At 38.5% G+C, this 23,595-nt stretch overlaps 1 protein-coding gene across 8 annotated transcripts in view; it reads left to right on the top strand.

Moving 5' to 3' along the window:
- LOC121318095 (homeodomain-interacting protein kinase 2-like) overlaps positions 1–23,098 on the top strand; it is a 77,678-nt gene extending 54,580 nt beyond the window's left edge. For 2 of the 8 annotated variants that reach the window (XM_041254375.1, XM_041254373.1), the window contains 10 exons: positions 2,006–2,190; positions 2,951–3,113; positions 8,497–8,719; positions 10,446–10,567; positions 14,057–14,199; positions 15,264–15,446; positions 15,963–16,232; positions 16,881–17,125; positions 18,263–18,465; positions 20,064–23,098. In XM_041254375.1, the coding sequence (XP_041110309.1) occupies positions 2,006–2,190; positions 2,951–3,113; positions 8,497–8,719; positions 10,446–10,567; positions 14,057–14,199; positions 15,264–15,446; positions 15,963–16,232; positions 16,881–17,125; positions 18,263–18,465; positions 20,064–20,525 (2,199 nt within the window). In that variant the 3' untranslated portion in view covers positions 20,526–23,098. The remainder of the gene's footprint in view (positions 1–2,005; positions 2,191–2,950; positions 3,114–8,496; positions 8,720–10,445; positions 10,568–14,056; positions 14,200–15,263; positions 15,447–15,962; positions 16,233–16,880; positions 17,126–18,262; positions 18,466–20,063) is intronic. The other 6 variants (XM_041254381.1, XM_041254380.1, XM_041254379.1 and 3 more) reach the window with 6 other exon arrangements.
- Positions 23,099–23,595: the final 497 nt, after the last annotated feature.

The raw sequence follows: 23,595 nt of genomic DNA, 5'->3' as shown, positions 1-23,595 counted from the left end.
TAAAAAAATAAAATAAAAATTCTACAAAGACAGCTAATTAAACCCCTATGTATGTTTTTCATCCGTGCAGGTCCTCAAGGACTGGCTAAACAGAAGCTAGTATCTGGGTTTAAGGGTTACATTAGAAGATTGAGAACAGGGGTGTCTTTTTGCTGTCTCCATGTACTGTATTAAACACATCTAACAGAAACCTCTTACTAAAACAACTGTCCACTGGTAAAAGTTGTATTCAGAAACCTCAGGGGGTTGTCAGTTGCTATGGTTTCAAACAAGAGATTACAATATTTTACAAAGACGCAGGTTCATTTTAAAGTATGACCACCACTTCCATCTGAATGACAGCTGTGTTTGTACTCTTTAGTGTATTAGTTTTAATAATGTCTAGCACGTCAGCAGATGTACACTGTTTTTATGCACCACTTAAGAGCAAACCCACTGAATAATAAGAATTGCTAGAGAGGATGGAACAAGAGCTGTTGCTACCCAGGCACAGGCTGCAGTTCCCATTGTGAATGTTCACTGGTGAGGGTCCGGATGGCTTTCAGACTTGAGTGAGAACTTGGAAAAACCTAAATAAATGTTTTAAATGAGAATTAGAACCCAGAAGTCATTGAGAATTACTTCTTGTTGAAAGGTTTGCCTAATTGTAAAACCAGTCAAACTTGTATGATAGTTCACCTGTATACTGTAGAAGGACTTCCCCTTTCTATCGACACCACTCCCTGTGCATAGACTATATTGTTCATATTAAATCACTTGGATACAGTGGTTTTATATTTTCAAATACTGGTGGACAGTACACGGAAGTCCTAATAACAAACCTAGTGCTTTTCTTAAACAAGCAATTTTATTTTTAAAACAAAAAACTTTCTCAAAGGTTACATATTTTAAAATACAGTTAGCAACAGTAAAGCAAGATTTCATGAAAACCAAATCCTTTAAAATTCAACAAAACAGGCTTTTAAACCACATACTGGGGATGGCAGAGAATTGATTAATTAATTGTAATGTATTGATGTAGCTGTAAAACTATGGAATTAACCTGTATGTGCCAAATTCTAAACAGGGTCTTTTACACAGACACATAAATAGTATTACACAATGTTGAGATTATTTTTTTAAACCTTCATGACATTTATAAAAGTCAACGCTTCCTGAATTTGTTTTCAGTTGATTGATACCACGAGTCTGAAGCTAGTGTATTCTTGCCTTTATTGCCATTCTGCAATGACTCACAGGGAGATAAAATATTTGCTGGCGACTAAACCAACCTTGCCATGGCTTCAGTGCAAGTGTGGCGAAAATGAAGATGAGACAATGGCTTCTGTTGCTGCAGTGGGGAGATTCCATCCTACACTGGCAGCTGTAATGAAAGCATTATCGATTCTCTGCAGTGTTCACCTCCTCATTCATTTTCATGCCTCCTGATATAGGCCTGTATTATTCTTTGAATGTTATAAAGTCTCCTGTTTTTTTATCTCGATACACTTCTCTTCAATAGTGAGTGATGTATTATGAAATCTTGCACACAGGTTACCTTTCCCCAGTACAGTATTGAAGGAGCATTGGCAGCATAGTCTAGCTATTGTTAGTTATTTAGGATCATTTGTACAAGCAACCTCATCTCTTTTACCAGGAGACATGTTCCATGTTGGAACAGAGAAAGGCAGCATTGTATGTGAGGGAGGGGTGTCTGTGTGTGTGTGTGTGTGTGTGTGTGTGGAATAATTTGCAGAAAATATATCTTTGGTGTTTGACTGAATAGATAACACTGAGCTATAGCATAGAAAAGGCTGCTCTCTTTATTCAAAACAGAGTGTGTGCGTGCGTGCGGAGAAAAAGTTTGTATTCAGTTAATACGATGCGGTGCATCTTAAGAATCTTCAAACCTATACTTATTTAACAGGATGACTAGTTATGCTCAAACCTCATATAGGCCATTTAAATATAACATATTTGTTAAAAAAAAAAAAAAAAAAAAGTGTTTTACCTTTTCTTCCTACAGGTGAACATGACAACAGACTTAGCGGGCAGCGATATGTTAGCAGAGAAGGCAGACCGACGGGAGTTTATTGACCTGTTAAAGAAGATGTTGACTATAGATGCAGACAAGAGAATAACCCCCATTGAAACTCTGAACCATCCTTTTGTCACAAAGACACATCTCCTTGATTTCCCTCACAGCACACAGTAAGTTTTACCAGTTTATATTCTGAAATCATGTCAGTGTTTTATATATGTTTTAAAATGACAATAAGTGTTTGTTGTAACTTGTGTTTCTTTCAAAACTTTAGACCTAGATAATGCATGGCGAAGTCATTTTTTTTATCACATGCAGCAGTGTTTATTAAGAATATTAGCATTATTATTTAAAAAAAAAATAAAAATAAAATTATAGGCCACTAAAATGTGATTAATGTGGATCATAACCATGCCTACCAAAAACACGACCTTTTTGTACCACGTCACGTGCAATGTATCATAAGGGAAACAGTTCTGTATGTCTGGCCAATGGCGAATTCGTGCGTTTGCGGGGGTTGCACAAACTCCACCCTGTCAAATGTATTGGTGTGTTTGACCTTTAAGATACAATTTAAATGCATTCAGCTAGATTGAGTTTTCCGCAGGGGATATTTATATATACATATAAAAAAAGGAATACATTTAAAAAATATTAACTGTCAAAAATCTTATTAAATTAAAAATCTTATTAAATTAACAAAAAAAATGCAATAAAACCACCGTATTTGCATTATCCTCTCCGCCTCTGGGGCTACATTGGAGATCATGGTACGAACTTACTTCACACTTTGATTTTATATATCGGAAAGAGTGCATATACTCAGTTGTGATGGAACTCTTACTTTGTATTTACAGCCGTAGCAGGAGAGGTATTTTACAAACACAAAATGATATGCTCATCCTTGTTTTGTCTCTCACCCTCCACTAGTGTCAAGTCTTGCTTCCAGAACATGGAGATTTGTAAGCGCAGGGTGAACATGTATGACACCGTTAATCAAAGCAAGACCCCTTTCATTACACACGTGGCCCCCAGCACTTCCACGAACCTGACAATGACGTTCAACAGCCAGCTCAACACTGTACACAACCAGGTAAGAGTACTCCATACTAGGGCTGAGCAAGGGACTTTTTCATTCTTTTCAACCCCTTTTAGATGTTCAAATTTACACGAACAAGAGACATTAACAGCTGTTTCTTATAATAGCAGAGGCTTACTGGATGACTTATTTCTGTGAATGTTGATATGTTACCACTAAAATGTATTCATAATACATTTCCACGATAGACGATAGCACACTCTATTGATCTTGATATGGAAAAATGGTAAATTAAAAATATGTGATTTGCACCATTCAAATACCACAAATATGAAGACCTATCTGGAAAAAATACCACCTGATGAAATGCAACGAAATGTGCGGTACAGATTTATCAGAAACTGATGGCACTTCAGTTCCTAAACAGTAAAGAATGTCTGATTTTTTTTTTTTTTTCAGCGAACTTGTACTGCTAAACTGCCTGTCAAACGAAGTGAAATAGTTACTAAAGTGCTTTCTACATTCATCCGCAAAGATATGCAACCGATTAAAATCATCAAGGGTAACGGTTTCAGGGAATTTTGCCATGAAATGGCAAATTTCAATCCTTGCAACAATTGCATAACATATAGTTAAGCTGTTTTACACCACTCTGCACTCAGTGCTCTGCAGTATTGATTCCTAGGAATTGCAAGATTGTGTGCTCCAAACAAAGAACTCATAGGCAGTCATAAAGCAGAAAATGTTTCAGAGCGCATCTCAGAAACAATGTCTGATTTTGATATACGTGAATCAGTGATTGCTGTCAGTACTGACAATGCTATGAACAATTGGCTTGGTTAATATCTCGTGTCTGGCTCACACAATTAACCTTGCTGTACGAAATGACTCACACTATCCACCACACATTTCAATAGGTTGCTGTCAGGATGTGAATGTCCACACAGTAGTTGCAAAGGCAAAAACAGCCCTGTTTATTTAATTATAAATGATCCCCCCCCCCCACCAACAATAGTATTAGGGAATCCAACAGTGGGTTTTGCAGTCCCAAACAATAATAAACAATAAACAATAAATGCAGTATCCAGGGTGCAGGGGTTTGTGCTGCATGGTGCTGTATTCAAGTGCAGTGAGGTGGCAGTGCAGATGCTTCAGGGGGTAGTGCTGACTGGTTAACACTGCCAAACTCCTCCTCCAATCAGCACGGCTCCACGCTCTCTTTAATCATCGTTTAGTAGTCTTACAGCTCCGCCCTTTCACCAAGATGGCTGACTTCCCGGGTCTGTCCTACCATCGTGTCAGCCTATCCCTGTTAAGTCGTACCACCAACCTTAATTTGTACCCTTCCTGGTAGGGAGGTAGATTTTCAGATCAGATTCCTTCTCTCACGTTCACAGTCGCCAACTGACAAGTGTCTTCTGGAAGATAAACAAAAGTTGCTGGGCTTGAAAATGAAATCTAATAAAAGCTTGCATGATACGTTGGAACAGCCCCTATGATATAATCTGACACGCGTCAGAAACAACCGGCTGCTTCATCTGCTGTTGTCTTTGAAAAGAACCTGTCTCATTTGGTGTTGACAACAAACAAGTATCCATGTGTCACAAAGACGGCTGGAGTGGGGGACGTCGGACCAGAAACAGGAACCAGTAAATAAACAAAGAGGTGGAGTTTGGTCGAGCTGAGCAAATGGTCTTGCTCAGCATTTAATAGTGCACAGACAGACAGAAAATAAAAGGTTGCAAGACAAACAAAACACAGGACACACCACTGGTAGCCAAAACAAGGAGATGAAACAAAACGGACTAACACTAAACAAACACGGTGAGCTTCTATTTGAACTATTACTATTATTATTATTACTATAATTATTATTACCTCTGTTGCCAATCCCGTTCTCCACTCACCGAACACACAACCCCGAGTGGGTGAAAACATGCTGCTTTTATGCAGCTGTACCGAGACTCGACTGCTAGTCAATCATTCAATTGGAGTCACGGTACAACTGCACTTGAATTAATAAAGTGCACTTCCCCGTGCTCACATATTATTACATTTTACTTGCACATGAAGTGCTGTGCAATCCTCGAAACCATTCAAAACTGCAACTCCTGTATTATCCACTGAAAAATACCTAGCAGTATCAGCTGTTCTGCTTCTTCAGCATATCCTTCTAAACCAGGTTAAAAACATAGCACCCACCGAAATTGAGGGAAGTAAAAGACAGCATTTACAGCGATCTGACAAAGAAAATAAAGTGTGCATTACTAAACAAGACATCATTCAGCGGCCCACAGTTTCACCAATTGCTACATCTAGCTGAACAAACAAGTACTGGAAGAAATAAAAACAGACCATGATTGCAGTCATACAGGTAATATCCAGACACTTTGAACCTCCTCTTGTGTCAAGTACTGGACACAGGGCCCCAAGAACGACACACACACACACCATCCACTCCACCACTGCAGAGGCTAAATTGAGCCTAGTCCTGAAAACTTAAAGAGTTATTAAAATAAAACAAAATCAAGTGCCTTTTGGCTCCTTGAGTTTTAAATGTTTCCCTAACAGCTAGTCAATAAAAAAAGAGAAATACCTTGCCTCTGATTTAAAATCAGAACTGTGGTCTATTCCTGCTGAATGATTCACAGCGTGCTGTTTCTTATTGTTGCTGTGTTACAAATTGCACTGCCTTTGAGCTGCACTTGTCAGGGCACACTTGCAAGCACATTTTGTGATTGCTGCAAGTTTATACAATTGACATTTCTAAGAGATGACAGGTCTCTGGTGTGGTGGGTTATTATATGTACATATTTTACCTTTCCTTGATGGACTATGACTTCCAAATATTCTAATCACTTTTCTTCTTTTCACTTACAAAAACACTGCAAACAAAAGTGTATTGCTTTACAGAGCCATGAGGTATGGGGGAGGGGTGGGGAGGTACTAATCACAGACACATAAAATATACCAACTAATCATCTAAGATCCTAAAAAGAAGTTTCTTATGTTTTTAAGAATTCTAATCTTAAAAGGACTGATATGCATCTATCTGTTGGTTAATCTTGTCTGATCAAGAAACTCAAATGAAAGGCAAAGGCATTTGAGGCAGGCAAAAATTAACAAACAAATTGCAGGCAAGCAACATGACTTCTGTATCACATGCCAGCACCCTTGCTGTTGATAACAGTAGATGTGAGTCTGTGTAGTGTAGACATGCCAGAAAGGCTCTATTTAGTGATATAAAATGGCATTTTTTTTATTAGATCTGCCACTGTTGAGATCAATTAAACAGACTCCCCTGTCAAAGGGAAAGTAGTTTTTATTTAGAGGCAAACAGAAATATTGTGTGCGGCACAAAAGAGTTCCATCAACCCCCCATCTCTTTAGTACACCACTCAGTGGTGATGCTAACAGTAACTGCTATGTAGCTTTCATTTTGCCCTTTCCATTGCTGTTGTCCTGGCTGGTGCTTGCATTCTGATTTCTTTTGATTCCCTTTTTGTTACCTTCCTTTGGCTGTCCATAGTAAAGGACAGAACGTGGCCACAAGTAAGTGTTTTCGGTCACCAATTCTTTTCTCTTGATAGCCATTGCTGGATGTCATTAGGGAACCCTGCTTCTCAGAAAACACTGAAATAACAGTCCTTCATTTCTGCCTAACAATAAATAGCTATTTTGGGGAAATTGGTCATAAGGCTTACAAAATAAGTTTAAATGACTCATTTATCACGGGGGTGGACATCCAAATTCTTTTTGAACCTAAATTGACCATTATATTAAAAAGCCACGCAGCAATTGTCGTGGGAGCCCTTCTCAATTGCCGCAGTGGCCGTCAGAGTAAACATCTATTCACAGCAATTATGGCTGCAGGGCCCTTTTAAAAAAAAAAAAATGTCATTACCGCCCATCAATCTCATAGAGTAAAATTAGCTTTAACATTTAGGCTTTAGCCTTAAATTATCAGGTATATCCACCGGAAAAATAAATGTCAGCAATTTGCCATCTAATTTTCTAAGAAAATATAAGTGCATTCATATGAGGGAAAAAGCATTGAAATTAAGGACACTAAAGGTACATTTTAACACTACATGGTTACAAGTATGACTTACTGTACAGGGAGGTAAAGATTTAACCACTGCAAAACATTTAATAATAATCAAGTATTCAAATCTACATTGTAAACCTATGCAGGAAATCTGTGCTAACTTGCACTGGAATTAATTCATTAGATTAAAAAAAAAGAAGAATTAGATTCGCTCATGTATGTAGACTGAACCAACAGTAGACCATTTTAGTGTCTCGCTTCTACTGTAAGATTTAACAAGACGAAGCTTCCTCTGGCCTCAATAGCTTTATTTTAATTACAGATAAGATTAGCTGTTATTACATGTGGGTTTTTATTTAAACAGCTAATGAAGACGTTCATGTTTCTCAGGAGAGCCAAGGGTGACCTAACCGAATGGAAACTTACTTTCAGAAAGTCAAAAGTGCAGAGGAACGGAGAGTGAGCATTTGAATGACAATTAGGACCTAGATGCTACATGTTGTGCAGTGTGTTTTCATACTGTAGCTTGCTATAGGTATAGGTCCTGTTGTCAAAGAGATGTTGAGCACATTATTTGATGTATCATCTACTTATACTTGACTAAAGTCTGTGAGGTCGTTGTTGAATTACGTATTCATTGCTAATAGGGAAGCTACAGTGTGCAATCAGATGTCCTTTGCCCACGGTGGCATGCTTAAGTAAATGAACGTGACAGATATTGAACACATGTACTGTGTGTAACAGGGTAACCCACCAGTCATGCCATGTATTTGCTTATTTGCAGCAGTCAGCATTGTTTTCTTTTGTTTTTTTTCATTGTATATTAAACCACCATTTTACCTCAATGGTTTTATATATAAAAATTCCTAAAAAAAACCATTTATGCCCGTCTTTTCTCCCCCTTCTTAATTTTTTATTTAAGGATGTTATTCTCTTAAAAGGTTAAACGATTAATTGGATTTAATTAATTAAACACTTTAATTAATCTAATGTAGCTTAATTATAGCAGAAGATTAATATATTCATAATTTATATATATATATATATATATATATATATATATATATATATATATATATATATATATATATATTTTTTTTTTTTTTTTTTATGTAGTAAGCACCCTAATCAACTTGGTCTATTACTGAAACAGCAGGTTGTTTTAGCTCATGCTTTATAAAATGCAATAGAGTTCTTATTTCCTGAACATTTTAAAATAGAATGCTTTATAACAATATATTATGTTGTAAAAATTGACTAAATTACTCACTTATACAATTAATTGATTAAGACACATAATATTTTTGGTTTGTTTTTTTCCTTTTTTTTCCCTCTCACATTCGTATGCCATCGCCCCTCATGTTTATATTCAATCCACCATTCCTCTAGGCCAACCACCTGGCTCCCACCTCCACCAGTGCCACCCTTTCCCTTGCCAACCCCGATGTCTCCATACTAAACTACCGCTCTGCACTCTACCAGCCCTCCGCAGTGTCCATGGCAGCCGTGTCCCAGAGGAGTATGCCTCTTCAGACTGGAGCAACGCAGCTCTGTGCCACCAGACCCGACCCCTTCCAGCAGGCTCTCATCGTGTGTCCGCCCGGGTTTCAAGGTAATCACTAACACAACCATTGACGTTTGTTCCCCCCCTTTTTTTTTAAATGCTATAATCTGTTGTGGTTACTAGCACTCACTTGGTAAGTGCACAGTTCAGATGTAATATGAACTTTCCGCAATACTGTCCAGTTGTGATTAATGTATTGTGTGGGAATATTCAGTTTGATTAATCAAGGTATTTTACACCAAAATGAAATTTGCACCATTTTGTGAAAGAAAGGCTGGCTTTTGTCCTCCAGAGGCTGGTAGCTCGCTGACATTCACTCTCAAGTTCCTGTTAAAAAAGGAAGCTGAATGACAAAACTAGGAAAAAGCTAAAAAAAAAATTATTATTATTATTATTATTATTATTATTATTATTATTATTATTATTATTATTATTATTATTATTTACTTACCTGCTTACTAACTAGTATTTACTTTCTAGTAATTAATAATATTTACATGTATTTTATTAACTTTATTAGGCAAACAAATGCTACACAATTCTAGGAGTTCTCTAAATCTGACATCTCTAGGAAGTAACTTCCTTCCTGCTGCTCTCAAGCATAGGTCTGATCCATGATTCAGTAGTTTTTAAACTATTTTTAGAGAGGTAAAACAACATTTTGTGCTGAAAAGGCTTGTTATTTAATTTATGGTGGCAGTCAAAGTCAAACGGACATTGAAATTGGCTCTGGTTTGCCAAGTTTTATGTGGGTTGAGGTTCTGTTTAACAGCTGGGAATAGCCTTTTTATGTTGTGGGTGAGAGTAGGTCTGTTCTTAAATGTATATTGGCAGTGTAAATCACGGCAAGTAAAAACAGAAGCCATTCCTTGAACAATAGAATAAAAAAAAAAGATGACGAAAAGAGACGGCCAGTTGAAAGACAGACAGACCAGCTCAGTGGATGAGCCTTGTACTTTAATACAGTACATAAAAATGCTTTCAGGGCGTACACCATACTTTGCATGACTCACGCATCTCACACAAGTTAACTTTTTGAGAATGGAAAAGTGTGAAGTGTTAGAAAGATGTCTTTACTTATTAAGCTGTTCATCAAGGCAAGTGGGGTCTATTGGACCCCAGCAGTGCATTTTTGAATGCTGATTACCTCTGTATAAACCATTGTAAAGCAGGCAAACGTGTTATCCTTGGACCCCACTAATGTCCTCTGAATAAAGTAAATGATAACATCACATCTGTCTCTAAAATAAGTGATGTATTGGATCTACAAAAAAATGTGGTTCTTGTACAATAACACAATTCCCTCATTATTTATATGCAATGGTGGACCTTCACAAGGCGGTTTCATTCAGAGTTGTTAGCCCCATTTTTCTTACCAAACTTCAAATAAACAATTAATTACAAGGCCTTCTGGGCATTCCTTAGTTGTGTATGTAAGTTTTAAACTGGGTTGTTTATTTCAATTTTAAACTTGCACATCAAATGACACTTTGGAATAAACAGTTTTGTAAATTTCTTCCTGTGTATTTCAGTTTTTTTTCAGTTATTTTTTTATACCTGTAAAACAGTATACTGTTCTTAGTACACTTGTTATACAGCTCTTAAAACACTTATCCAAAAATCCCTTTTAATTAACTCTTCAAATATGTGAAGTCCTCTGTCCTCTGGGATCCATTGTTATGTTACACATGTAAATAAACAAATAAATAAAAGCCTATGTAAATACACTGTTGTGTAGTTTTGTTTTTCTCATTGCTTTCATCTCATCTACCAGGACTGCAAGCTTCTCCGTCGAAGCATGCCAGCTACTCAGTGCGGATGGAAAATGCTGTCCCTATAGTCACTCAAGCCCCAGGAGCTCGGCCTTTACAGATTCAGCCAGGACTACTAACACAGGTAGGCCGTTGAGTCTGCTTATGTGGTGCATTGAGGCTATGGAGTGCTTGACATAACCTAGCAAATCACGTTTTATGTTATATCCAATTGAAATCCCTTTTCAGTACAAATCCATAATAAGCAGTTGAATAGGTCATTAATGCATGTTGTAGTCATGTTCTTAACATGTTATTTCTTACCTGATCATTATCAGAGTGTTCTGTATGATTCTCTGCTGTTGTTTCTGCTTAGATCATATTTTTCCAAGCTTACTAGCTATTCTAGGAAATAAAGACTCTTCAAGACAGATTAAGGGGAAGGTTATTAGTGCTGCACTGCACACTGAATCCCAGCACATAGTGCAACACACAATATGATTATTAAAGAGTTAAAATAAATAGAAAATGTAGAAATAATCTCTTTCATGTAAGAACACTTAAAACACTCCAGCTACAACTCTCCTTTTGACCTATGGCAGTAGTCTTTATGGTATAAGGGTTGAATATAAAAAAACAAACTAATAAACTCTTGGCATGTTCAGTACAGTGTGTGTAAATGTAATCAGTAAACCACAAAATACATCCCTGACATGTATTTATAAAATCTGCATCCCCCTGTTGCAAATCTGTTTCAGTCACAAGATCTGTGATGACTCATTGAGGGATTCATATTGAATAAATGCTGTACTGGCTACCCACTTTGTCTGCACCCTATTGGCAATGCTATGGCAGGTGTTTCTGTGTTTTTTCCTGGGTTATCCATGGCTGCTGAACAGGGCGGGGTGACCTTGGCGTGTCTGTGTGTACAGTACTGTAGTTTAAATGCGAATGCTAGTTCCATTGTTGCCATGTATGCCAATGTCTAAACAAGCTTCTTTTCACACAATAGGCACTATCTAAGCCTGCCAATTTGTATGCATGCACTTATCAAAAGCGACCTATTTAAATAACTTGTTCATATTCTGTAAACCATTGTGAGCTGCTTCCTCTTGTGTTGTAACTGGAAGCTCATATCACAGAGGATAGGGTGGTGGGGTGGTGGGGGGGGGGCGGCATTCAGCTGTACATAAATCTGCTGTTCACTACAGTGCGATAGCTGATTTAAAACAAGGATGTTTAAAAATGCCCTTAACAATTTTCAAACTTAACTCTTTACTGAAGACAGTGTGCTTCAGTTAGGCGTAGGAAAGCTGTAATATCCTAGAATTTGAAAGAAAAGTAATCTTATCTCTCTCGTTAGCTCCACAGCTTTCTCACAATGTCATTTTGGTGTTGTTTGCCACTTAAGCATTAATGTCCAGCGCAGTGGTCATTACCTGTTTGAAAACTGATGTGGTGACATTTAGGTGCCCTGAGCCAAAGGCGAAAATCAAGGTCAGTTAATGACTGCTGCAGAGGATTTTAATGTTTTTACCTTTCCTCAGTGGTGGAAACTCACCAAAAAGCAGTTCTGCTCTTGGTGGTCTCTGCTGTGTAAGCCAATAATATTATAATAAGGTCGCTGTGAAATAAACTAGAGGAATTAACTGGCCTTCAGGTGCCCCGGCCCCCGCACAATACCCAGTGGTTAAGTCTTGATATAGTCATTAAAACGTGTGGTGCATTAAGTTATAGCTGCTAATCAGTCAAGTTAACCTTCCAGCAGTGCAGCAGTTCCTGGCAAATGCCTGTTGCATGTGCTAGTGGTGCACAGCCCCCCTCCCCCTGTGGAGACTGGTAATGCATAGTGATTGATCAATAGCTTGGTTGAATGATATGTCAACGCTTGATTAATCGTCAGCAGACATGTAGTTTATAATCATTTATAGGGGATTTGATTATTGCAGCTGAAAGGTGGATGTGTGTGCAGCTGGGGAGGATGGCATTCTTGACTCAACATCTATTTTTATTGAGGGAAAAATGCAAGGCATAATACAAAGATATTCCTTCATTGTTGATCACAGTTTGTAAACAGCGAGCAGAACCAATTCAGGGTTTCCTTATTAATTTGTTTATCTGAGGAAGTAACTAGGAGAGAGCAAAAAGAGCCTTACAAACTAGACTCAAGAGCATAAAAATACATTTAAGATGTTAATATACAAAAGCAATTAATGCAGCTATACATTCTATATGCTTTCTACAAACTGAATATAAAGACTAACACTGTGTAATAAAAAATATACTGGGATCATCTGATGATATATATTATGCCATAGTAGCAGGCTTTTTTTCTTTTTTTTTTCCCCTTGCTGTCTTTCTTGACATCGGCACAGCAGATGTTATCTTTTATCTAGACCAGGAATGCAGAAAATGTGGGAACAATTGCAAACAGGAGCCCAGGCTTTCACAGGCCTGAGGTGCTGCAGAGTGTTAGCCAGTTCTGCCAGGGGGGGTAATGGAGAATTCCTATCTGGGTAACTGTTCACACCAGCAAATTACAAGCTGACGCTTAATTTGGGATGCACAAGAACGGTTCTAATAGCGTGGGATGAATATATGAGCCCAGTCTCCACACTTCCCCTGTCCTCACATATAAATCATGATCCCCAACAATGAAACGTTCTCGTCTGCAGACACTGTGCATGGGAGCTTGGCACGATCTGCAGCCACTGTCTGCCAATAGCTATTCCCAGGGATAGATTAACATATTAACATGCAAGGTTAGGTTAGAAAGGTGAACAGGATCCAGATTCAGCACAGTGGGCCCAGCCTATTTTGCAATAGCAGCAACATTATTGTATAGCAATATAGTGCTAAAGATAAACAGCAACATCCTGGTATTTGTTGTAGTTCACATGGTCTCATTGCAGCTGGACCATTCTAATTAGTTTGAACTGCAGTACATTAAGTGATAATGTACCAAGAATCAGCAACAAATCTTTGAACTATCTTCATATTTCAAATGAAAGAGTAAAATGCAAGAAAAGAACCACGCAATATTTAACATAAGAAAACATGGCCAGTAATGCTATTACTAGTGTTAATAAGGCCTAGCGCGACCCAGCAGATCCTGCTCCCTCCAGCCTGGCAACAGTTGACGGGAGTGGCATCCCACTCCTCAGTGCGGCACGTGGCCGTCATCCCTGATACCATGGCAGGGGCACAACAGCTGGCTGACTGGAGGTAGGACATGCCCCGGGGCTTGCATGTGTCTGTGGAGAAAGAATGGAGCCTGCTTCACAGCAGTGCAGTTGTATAGAAATACTTTACACTATTACTAGTGTTAATAAGAGGAAAGAACATGTTAGGAGAGTTCACAGATGGGTATGTCCACAACACCAAAAATAAAAAAAAATACTGTAGCAGGTCTGTCCCTAAAACAATCATTATATCCTTTGGATGAGACATAAAACCGAGGTCCCATTGTAAGTGACTCTTCAGCATCAGTTGTGATGCATAGTTCACCCCCAGGTCTCTGTAAATTGCTTTGGATAAAAGTGTCTGCTAAATGACTAAGTATTATATTATGAACGTAACTTAACTGGGATAATGTGATTGATATATTCATTCTCATGCTAATGTGTCCATGCAGCAGGCCTGGCCTAGCGCGACCCAGCAGATCCTGCTCCCCCCAGCCTGGCAACAGTTGACGGGAGTGGCAGCCCACTCCTCAGTGCAGCACGCGGCCGTCATCCCTGATACCATGGCAGGGGCACAACAGCTGGCTGACTGGAGGTAGGACATGCCCCGGGGCTTGCATGTGTCTGTGGAGAAAGAATGGAGCCTGCTTCGCAGCAGTGCAATTGTATAGAAATACTTTACAGTACTGCATTGTGATATAATTATTTGTAAGGGACATTTCATGCCGCTGGATATCGATGTCTTAATCAGTGATTCAGTGTTTGATTACAGTTTATGAATACAGCACAAGTTTTACTGGTACTGGTTGGTCTTGTTTTTATTTTGTTGCTGTTGCTGCCACCTGCAGGCCAATCTCATTTTTTAATGGTGTGGTGCTACCTAAGGCCCAGTTCAATTTATTTAGCAGGGGTGAAAAGTTTAAGGGGGAAAAATAGTTCATTCCGCTATCTGGTAAGATATTAAGTGTTGTTTTTTTTTAAATTATTATTACGGTAAACTGAAACAAAAATTGTTTGTTTTAACAGTAAAGATGCCTGTTGCCCTTGATACCAATCATTTGACTTACTGTATTACTGATGCCCTTCCCCTCCAACCATAAATAAAGCACAAAGCTACTGTATAACCTGCTTTCTGACAGTACTGTACTTTAGAATCTGTTGCTGGGAGAAAGATCCATTTTGTTTGTTTGTCAGTGTTCAGGGAATAAAGTAAAAGAAAATGTCAATATGTTTAAAAAAAAGTATCATTATAACTAATTCCCTCCAAATGGGCACAATTCATAAAACTTAAAGGACTGTTTTAGGAATGTTTTGTTAGGGAGGATTTTTGAAAGCTTGTTTTGATTAATTAAATTAAGTTTGCAGTTTATGAAACCCTTTTGAATTATTTTAGAGATGATTGATTAGATTATTCTATTGTTTTCCACCTTGTTAAACCTAAGATACTGTTACTGTTCAAAATACAGTCCTTAAAAACATTCCTTAAAATGAAGATTATTTATTTTAAATGTCTGTTCTGTTACAGATGGGAGCGGCAAATTATATTTGAAACCAGTTAACAATCCAGCAGTGATGCGGTTTAAAAAAGATGAAATTTACTAGCTGTATCCAATTTCTGTATCATCCAAAAATCCACACTCCTTTCCTGTTGTCTTTTAGGAATTCTCATGCCCATAACAGCCATTATAACCCCATCATGCAGCAGCCTGCCTTGTTAGCTGGCCATATGACACTCCCATCCGCCCAACCTTTGAATGTGGGTGTCGCCCATGTGATGAGGCAACAGCCAACAGCCAGCAGCTCCTCTTCCAAAAAGAACAAACAGCATCAGATGTCGTCAAGGTTAGAGCTAACCAGCACCCTGCAATATTCTTATCCCTTGACAGGAACTGATACCTCTCTCTCACAGTTTCCATAAGTATAGAAGATCTTCTGGACCCTTGCATGCACTTTCATTTATTATGCTGTGTTTCCATCTGCCACTGGAACCAGCACCAGTTTGATATTGGAAACTGGTTTTGTGAATGCTTGCCAGCTATAATGACATAAACTGCAACCTTTTTGATTGAAAAGCGTCAAAAATACAAACAGGACTAGTTGACACCGTGTAGTTTCAGATACACAATCAGCTGAATGTAGGCCTACTGTTGTTCCCAATTCATTTTCAACCCTAGCGTTCAGACATCTGCTGTTTGTAAACCAGGCCACGCCAATCATCGTCCAAGCTCATGAAATAAATGCTTATTTTGACAACACATTTGCTGAATATGCTAAATAAAAAGCGGTCAAGGTTTTGAAGGAACAGGAGCGGGGCGGGTGCTCTCTACGTGTATTCACTACGTTCCCCTTTTCCCTCAGGAACATGTCGGCCTACGAGGTGTCGTCCACGCAGGCAGTCAGCTCCCCGCAGTGCTCGAAGCGTGTGAAGGAGAACACGCCCCCTCGGTGTGCCCTGGTGCAGAACAGCTCCTCGGCCTGCAGCTGGGGAGAGACAGCCTCCAGCACGACCAGGGAGCAGCACCAGAGACAAACCATCGTCATCCCGGACACTCCCAGCCCCGCCGTCAGTGTCATCACCATCAGCAGCGACACGGATGAGGAGGAGGAGCAGAAGCACGCCCCCAGCAGGTCAGAGAGGGGACTGCACACTTACAAAATGGATTCTCGTGATACCCTGTTACAGAGGCTCCATTTCGCAACGAATCCTCACTGTCAAAGAGCATTAGCCTGGTTTCACATTGTAAATAAAATAGTTGCACATACATTTGAGTTTACATTTCATTAAACAATAACTGTTTAAGGTAATGCTATGTGTGAAAGTAGTGTCTGCCTCTGGTGGCAAGATAACTATATAAATACTTGTATTTATTTTTGTTTGTTTTATTTTTTTTTATTTTTAAAAAGAAAAGGTCTTATTAACATTTTGTAGTTTATCAGCATGGATTTAGAAGTACAACATTTTTTTTAAAACTCTTGTTGGTGTCAAAAATCATGTTTTAAACTGTTCTGAACATGTTATGAACTGCTCTGTTTCTGTCAGAAAATATTTATTTTTATAAAGGTTATTATTGGACAGCCTAAAAGTATTGCATACAATCCTATATGGTCATTGTCATGATAAATCATTGTGTAGCGCAGTAACTGCATAATACAGTTAAGATTTACAATAGCACTCTTTTCTAGGGATGGTTAACCCACGAGTAATGGGGAACATGCCTTTCAAAGCAATGCAGTGCAGTCTTATTAACTGTTGTTCCCTGTGTTCTCTATTTACAGCACTAAACAGAGGAAGAATGTCATTAGTTGTGTCACAGTTCACGATTCCCCAGAGTCTGATTCCTCCAGTAATAACAGTCCCTATGCTGTAGAGCACCGCCTGGGCCTTACCAATGGAAACAGCTACGACTCAAAGGGAGTGCTGGATAACCACAGCAATGACAATTCCCGCACCATAATCATACCGCCACTCAAAACACAGGCCAATGAAGTGTTGACAGAGTGCGACAGGCTGGTGGTACCAGGTAATTGCTTTTTTGGTACTGTAACTTTGAATAAAATTAGACATACTGTACATAGCTAAATGTTTTGTCTGTTTGTTAAGGGCAGAGGTGAATTTAGGGAAATGCTCACCTCCATGCTCTGCTGAATCTGTAGCGTTCTCTTGTTGACTTGTTTTAAAAACAAAGTGGCAGACGAGATGCAAAGGTACATAAAAACATTGTGTATATGTTGATTGAATGTGGTTAACTTTATCCCTTTGCGAATTATACAAACTATATTATGGTTAACATACAGCAGGGTGACATTTGTAACTAAACGTGTAATGTTGTGCTTCCCTCAAGTGGTCATTTATGCTTTTTTTTTTTTTTCCCCCCCTGACAAAATTGTTGGTTGTTTGAAATTCTTTGTATTGTATAAAATGTCTTAATCCATATATTCTACAGTTGTTGCTTAATTTGTTAGCTCATAATTAGTGAGAGGCTTTTGATTGTTCGGAGATAATCAGCTTATTACAAATTGACTTCACTCTAAACCCCTTATAAAAGTGTAACGTGGTATGTCACGGTAAAAGAAGCGTGAAATACTGTACTGGAAAGTGTAGAAAGAACACAGTACAGCACAATATGCTCAACTACTGCTTGGAAAAGCCTGGTAAAGCCATTGCATATGCATAGGGAAATTGTGGTACGCTTGTAAAGGGAGTTCTTAAGGATTTTCTAATGTTTTATTCAACAAAAACTGAATTTTAAAACAATAAAAAAGAACATTTGTTTTTAAACTACATTCCTTGATGCTTTAAGGCCTATAATGACTGATTTGTTCTTGATTCCCAGCAATAAGCTCTTAAAACTGCAGAGCTTTTGCTTTTATTGATAGAAAGGTGCTATAGGGGTTGTTTGATGTTTCAAGGTCAGCATGCTGTCTGTGCTGGACATGACTACCCTGAGCCAGTTTCCATACAGCGCAGATGCTAGTTATGTAAATTATAAGCACATCTATGGGCCACAGTGAAAGGTTTGATAATGTTTGGACATCATGTGGCAGTGCTTTCTCTAAGTGACCCGATAGCCCCTATGTATAATCTCTGTGGAGCAGTAATCTGCTCCTGAGGGAGCAATATGATAAAACTATTAACGCACATTTTCTGTTTATGACAGACACAGTCGCTCATCACTCATCAGTGTACAAATCCAAAAACTCCAGCACAGCGGTCTCTGCCAGCAGTCACTCATCAGATAGCTCTTCGGGAGCGTCAGCCTGCAGACAGCAGAGATCAGGGGCACACTCCTTCCAGCAGCAGCCTCTTAATCTCAGCCAGGTACGGAAAGACAGGCCTGTCTTAGTCACATCACGTTTATTGGTAAGGCACCATGAATAAAGCCAGCACAAACACAGCCATATATATAAAACGACTGCCTCACTGTGTAGCCTACTGCCACAGGCTTGAATACAAAGCTAGAACTATCGGTTAAAATGAGAGCTACTATGAAAAGCTACATCACCAGACACAGATATCCCTCTATATACCCCAAGATTGTAATACTGTCATTGATTGTGATACAGTGTGTGTGTGTGTGTGTGTGTGTGTGTGTGTGTGTGTGTGTGTGTGTGTGTGTGTGTGTGTGAGGATGGATGTATCTATATATATATATTATAATTATATATATATATATATAGATATATATATATATACTTACTATATGAACATATGGTAGGTGCAGGATCCGGTTACTTTGTTCTTTTATGATTTGACAGCACTCATTTTGTATTTTTAGCTGTAAACTTTCCACATCAAGATCTACTACCGCTTGCCCTTAAGCTGCTGTATGCTATGTTTTTATTGCCCATTACTAGTACAGCCCTGAACAGCGCCTTATAAATAGCTTGACACATTGTTTAATTGATAGTAATAGTCTTGTGTTACTGTAATATATTGAAAAATGTTTATCAAAGTGTTAAACTCTCAACCAATGCATAAAATTCAACCTAACCTTTAGAAAGTCTTGGCAACCTAGGAAATGTAAACTTGTTTCAGATAAGTCCAAGCGCTTGTTCTATGTCACAAATAGGTGATGTCATGTTAACTGTTTGCTACTTCTGCAAAACTGATGTTGCTTTTAGTTTTCTATTCTTTTGATTGTATTCAGATTGATACTGACTTTTTAGGTTTTCCCCGGAAACTAAAACTGGAGTGACTTTAATCCTGTTTTAGTAACAGAGCATCTCTAGAAAAAAAAACTACTCCTTTGTAAATATTTTAACAAATGAAATAATAGTTAGAAGCTGTCAATTAACTTTACAGACAAAAAAAAAAACATATCAATGCAGTATATTACAGCTCCCTGTGGCTCTGGGTCTGGTCTATTAAGCACTTATCTAATGAAGCCCTCCTACTGAACTAGACAAGGTTCAATGATAACAATTTATGTTAACTGGATAACAGTTAACAAAAGAAATCCCAAGTAAATGTGTATTGTTTCCTTTTATTACCCTGACCCTTGCCTCAATCCTAACCTTACCTGAATTGACTGTTCTTATTGTTAAAAATGATAACTTTAGAGATAAATTAACGTTAATCTTAATAATCTGTAATACCTATTAATTATTGCCCAATTGATACAAAGCATTTCTGGCTGAATTTGTAATGCCAGTATCATCAAGTTCCACATGTTCAAGCCAGTGCCATTTTTCTTTTATCTATTAATTTTAGAATAAGGGAATACCAAAGGAGCCACTCCCTCAGCTTACATCAGCATAGATTCTGCAAACGTGTTAAACAGCTTGGGGTCTCTAAACTTGGGCTCTTTGCATTTTTTAGCATCCCTCTTCAACAGCACCAAATAATAATTTAGAGATGAAAACTGTTCAGTGTCTGTCAAAATCCAAGCCTTCCTGACTTGCGTTAATAAATACCTTAATACGTATAAACAGCCTTGTCTTTTTTTGACTCGTCCACAGGCACAGCAGCACTTGGCGGCAGAGAGAACCGGAGGCCACCGCAGGCAGCAGGCTTACATCACCCCCACAATAGCACAGGCACCTTACTCCTTCCCGCACCACAGCCCCTCGCACACGGGCGTGCACCATCACCTGGCAGCCACCACACACCTTCCCGGGCAGCCACATCTCTACACTTACACTACGCCCACTGCCATGGGCTCCACAGGGACCGTTGCCCACCTTGTGGCGTCGCAGGGCTCGGCCCGTCACGCGGTCCAGCACACGGCCTACCCTGCAGGCATCGTCCACCAGGTTCCAGTCAGTATAGGCCACCGGGTACTCCCCTCACCCACCATTCACCCCAGCCAGTATCAGGCGCAGTTTGCCCACCAGACCTACATCAGTGCATCACCAGCTTCTGCTATCTACACTGGATACCCACTGAGTCCCACCAAGGTGAACCAGTACCGTTACCTCTGAAAACACTGGAGCAAGAACAACGCTGCTTTAGACAGAAAACATGCAAGGCATCAGAAAAACGACCCTTTAAACTTGAAGACAAAAAAATAAAGGAAAGAAAAAATCACCCTTCAAAGAAGAAGTGGGAGGAATTTTTTGAATTTTCTTTTAAAGAAATATGAAAATAAACGGGCCAGTGCTCATTCAACTAGTAGCAATCCTTGAAGGCAAATCTTTCCATTTTCAACGGCCTGTCCTGCACCAAAAGGCCTTGGAGAAAGTTGCCATTTTGTATTTATTTATTTTTCGTTTATTTCGATTTTTTTAATGACCAATAAATGCAATGGTAATTTTTCACTCTACAAGTGACCTCAAATGGGAAGGTTATGATCACCTCACAGTGTAAAAGATGAAAAAGATCCATGCTGCTCTTCAATGAAAATTGATGGCCTTGAACTGTCTAACAATTTCCAAATCAGAGATGAGGGGACAAGCTCCCCCTCATCACGATGTGTTTGTGTGTGTGTGTGTGTGTGTGTCTATATATATATAGCTTTTCATTTTTTTATTCTGTTAATTTTAAGGAAGTATATTCTTTTTCTGGTTTTATTCCCTTCAAGGTAGATATTTTAGCTGGGTCCCTTTTAGAATGTAGCGGTATGCTCCCTTTTTAAACTTTATACCAATAGATTTTGTTTCTCTTAATGTGATTGCACAAAGTAGATAACTTGGCATGTACAATGTGATCGTCTAGGTGTGTGTGCTAATGCCCTGTGTGTGGTCTATCCTTAGCACATCTGTGCAACTGTAACTACTCATAGTCTTAGCATTTAACATTGTTCCCTCGTAGTGCCTTACAGATTTGCAGATACAGTTTAAAGTTTACTTCACTGGAACTGGCAGAACCGAGGCTGGTTTGGAGGCTACCTAGATTGATGATGTTACTGTTCTTGTGGTCAAGACCCTCTTTTAACTTCCAGATGTGAGTGAGGCCTGAAATAGTCTCATATGTTAATGTGTCCAATCCTGGTCTCTACGAACTGCTAAATAAGCACATTTAGTCTGTTTGATATTGTAAACATTGACTCACTGGTTTTGGTATTAGCTACAAACACTTTTATGAAATCTCAACAGAGTTTGGTACTTACTAACGTAACTTCAATTCATAACAAAAATTATGTTTGTACTACTGGGTTGCAAATGGTACCTTCCTTGCAGCCATTATATAGAGGTTTTTATATACTGTGTTTTTAGTTTTTTTCTCCTGTCACTGTGACACACTGTACCACAACAGCTATGAGTCATACCATGGTAGAAATATCTAATGAAAGAGATTAGATTAAATGAAGTGCCATATAAGCATGCGGCTCTTTGATATGTGTGTATGCATTTTTATTGTGAGGTGTAGTTCCAATGAGAAATACGATGAGTTGAGGGGTATTTTACAGCAGTTAAAGAAATGTACTAGCTATGCAGACCAACGTGCTGATGCTGTAATCCAACCCATCGGGTGTCCATAGAGGATCTGTAATCTATTGAACTTCTGAAACGGGACTGATTCTGACATTCAGAGGCTGGGGAAGGGAAAGGGGAACACCCCTTTGACAGCCTGTTACAGTACGCTGTATATCCCTTACTGGACGGATTACTACATTACCACCCATGGCTCAACTCGTCTTGTTCACTTAAGTATCCCCATGCAGTAAGTGAGGTATGGTTCCTTTGACAGAGAGAATCTTAGTGTATTTATTGGCATGTCATTTTCTAAATTAGCCAGCCAAATATAAACTCAGTGAAAGAGTTGACTATTTGTATGGGATGTGTGAGATTTGTGAGGCGTTGACAAGAAAGATCAAAGAGAGAATTGGTGGGGTGGGTTTCACCAGTTTTGGAATAGAGTTTTGGGGTCGAGTATGTTGGTGCAAAAAATGAATGGTGTCAAAATGACACATAACTGTTTGAATAAATCTGTTACTGTGACTTATTGAAATGATTCAGGTTTAGTTGGTGGTCCTGTTAAATATTCAAACAGATTTCAACTGAAGATATCGTGTGGGAAAATTCACAAAGCTGTGGTTTAGCCTACACCTGGAAGAAGCTTTTTGGAATTTTGTTTAAATTGTAAACAACATGTTAAAGTTTGTTCTACAGGATAGAAATGAAAAAGCTTAGAATGGATATCTAGATGCTATGTTTGACTTGATAATTAGACCAAGGCGTCTTCTATTTGCTGCTTAATTTGAAACATGTAGGGGTGTTTTGGTGTATTTCTTTAAGCTTTATTTTAGCCAGCCTTTCAGGTTTGATTTTGTAATCTATTTCTTTATATTATATGAATTAGGCACATACAACAGCTTGGTGAAGAAAGTGATTTGTGTTTTAGATCCTTTTTTATGCTGTGTTCCTTAGCTATATATCCGTTAACATTTTGGGTAGACCCATATTAGTTGGTTCAGCATAAATTATATGTAAATGCTAAAGTAGTTTTCTAGTGAAGGTGTGTTAGCATTTAGAGGTTGTTGCAATACTTTTAGTGCACTGTACTAGCTATATGAATTGATTAATTTGTATACTTGCTTGGTTTTGTTTATTTATTTTTTTTTAAATTAACAAGTGCAGACGGGGCTGTTATAAAATCAAGGCCCCATTTGTGAAGAGAGTTAACACTGGTCTGATTTGAGTTGCTGTAAATTAGGTACAGTACTTCATCTTAAAATCTATTTTGGGTGCAGCAGAGGCTGGAATGGATAACTGATTGCGTTAAACCCCAACTTGTTTCACGCAACCCAACCCCCCTAAAAACAGACATTTCTATAAAGATGGATTCAATAAACAGGCCATTTTATTAGTTTTTACACGTTTGCACAATACTCTGCAATCTTTTTTAAAGTTGCGGGTTTAATGCAGTAAGTGAGAAACTTTGAAATACTGTACACAGCACTTACCACCAAAGCAATGAAGTGTAATATTGATCGATCTGACAGTTGGGTTTTCAATGGGGAGTACAGACTTAAGCACATGGCGAATGGAGCTGAATTTCACAGAAACTAAAAACTTGACTTCACAAAATTGTCTTCAAAACATTCCGTTC

Source organism: Polyodon spathula, chromosome 7 (genome assembly GCF_017654505.1).
Source record: "Polyodon spathula isolate WHYD16114869_AA chromosome 7, ASM1765450v1, whole genome shotgun sequence".
In the NCBI taxonomy this organism is placed as follows: domain Eukaryota; kingdom Metazoa; phylum Chordata; class Actinopteri; order Acipenseriformes; family Polyodontidae; genus Polyodon; species Polyodon spathula.
The sequence above is the reverse complement of the archived record's forward strand: the minus strand, read 5'-3'. Positions and strand labels throughout refer to the sequence as shown.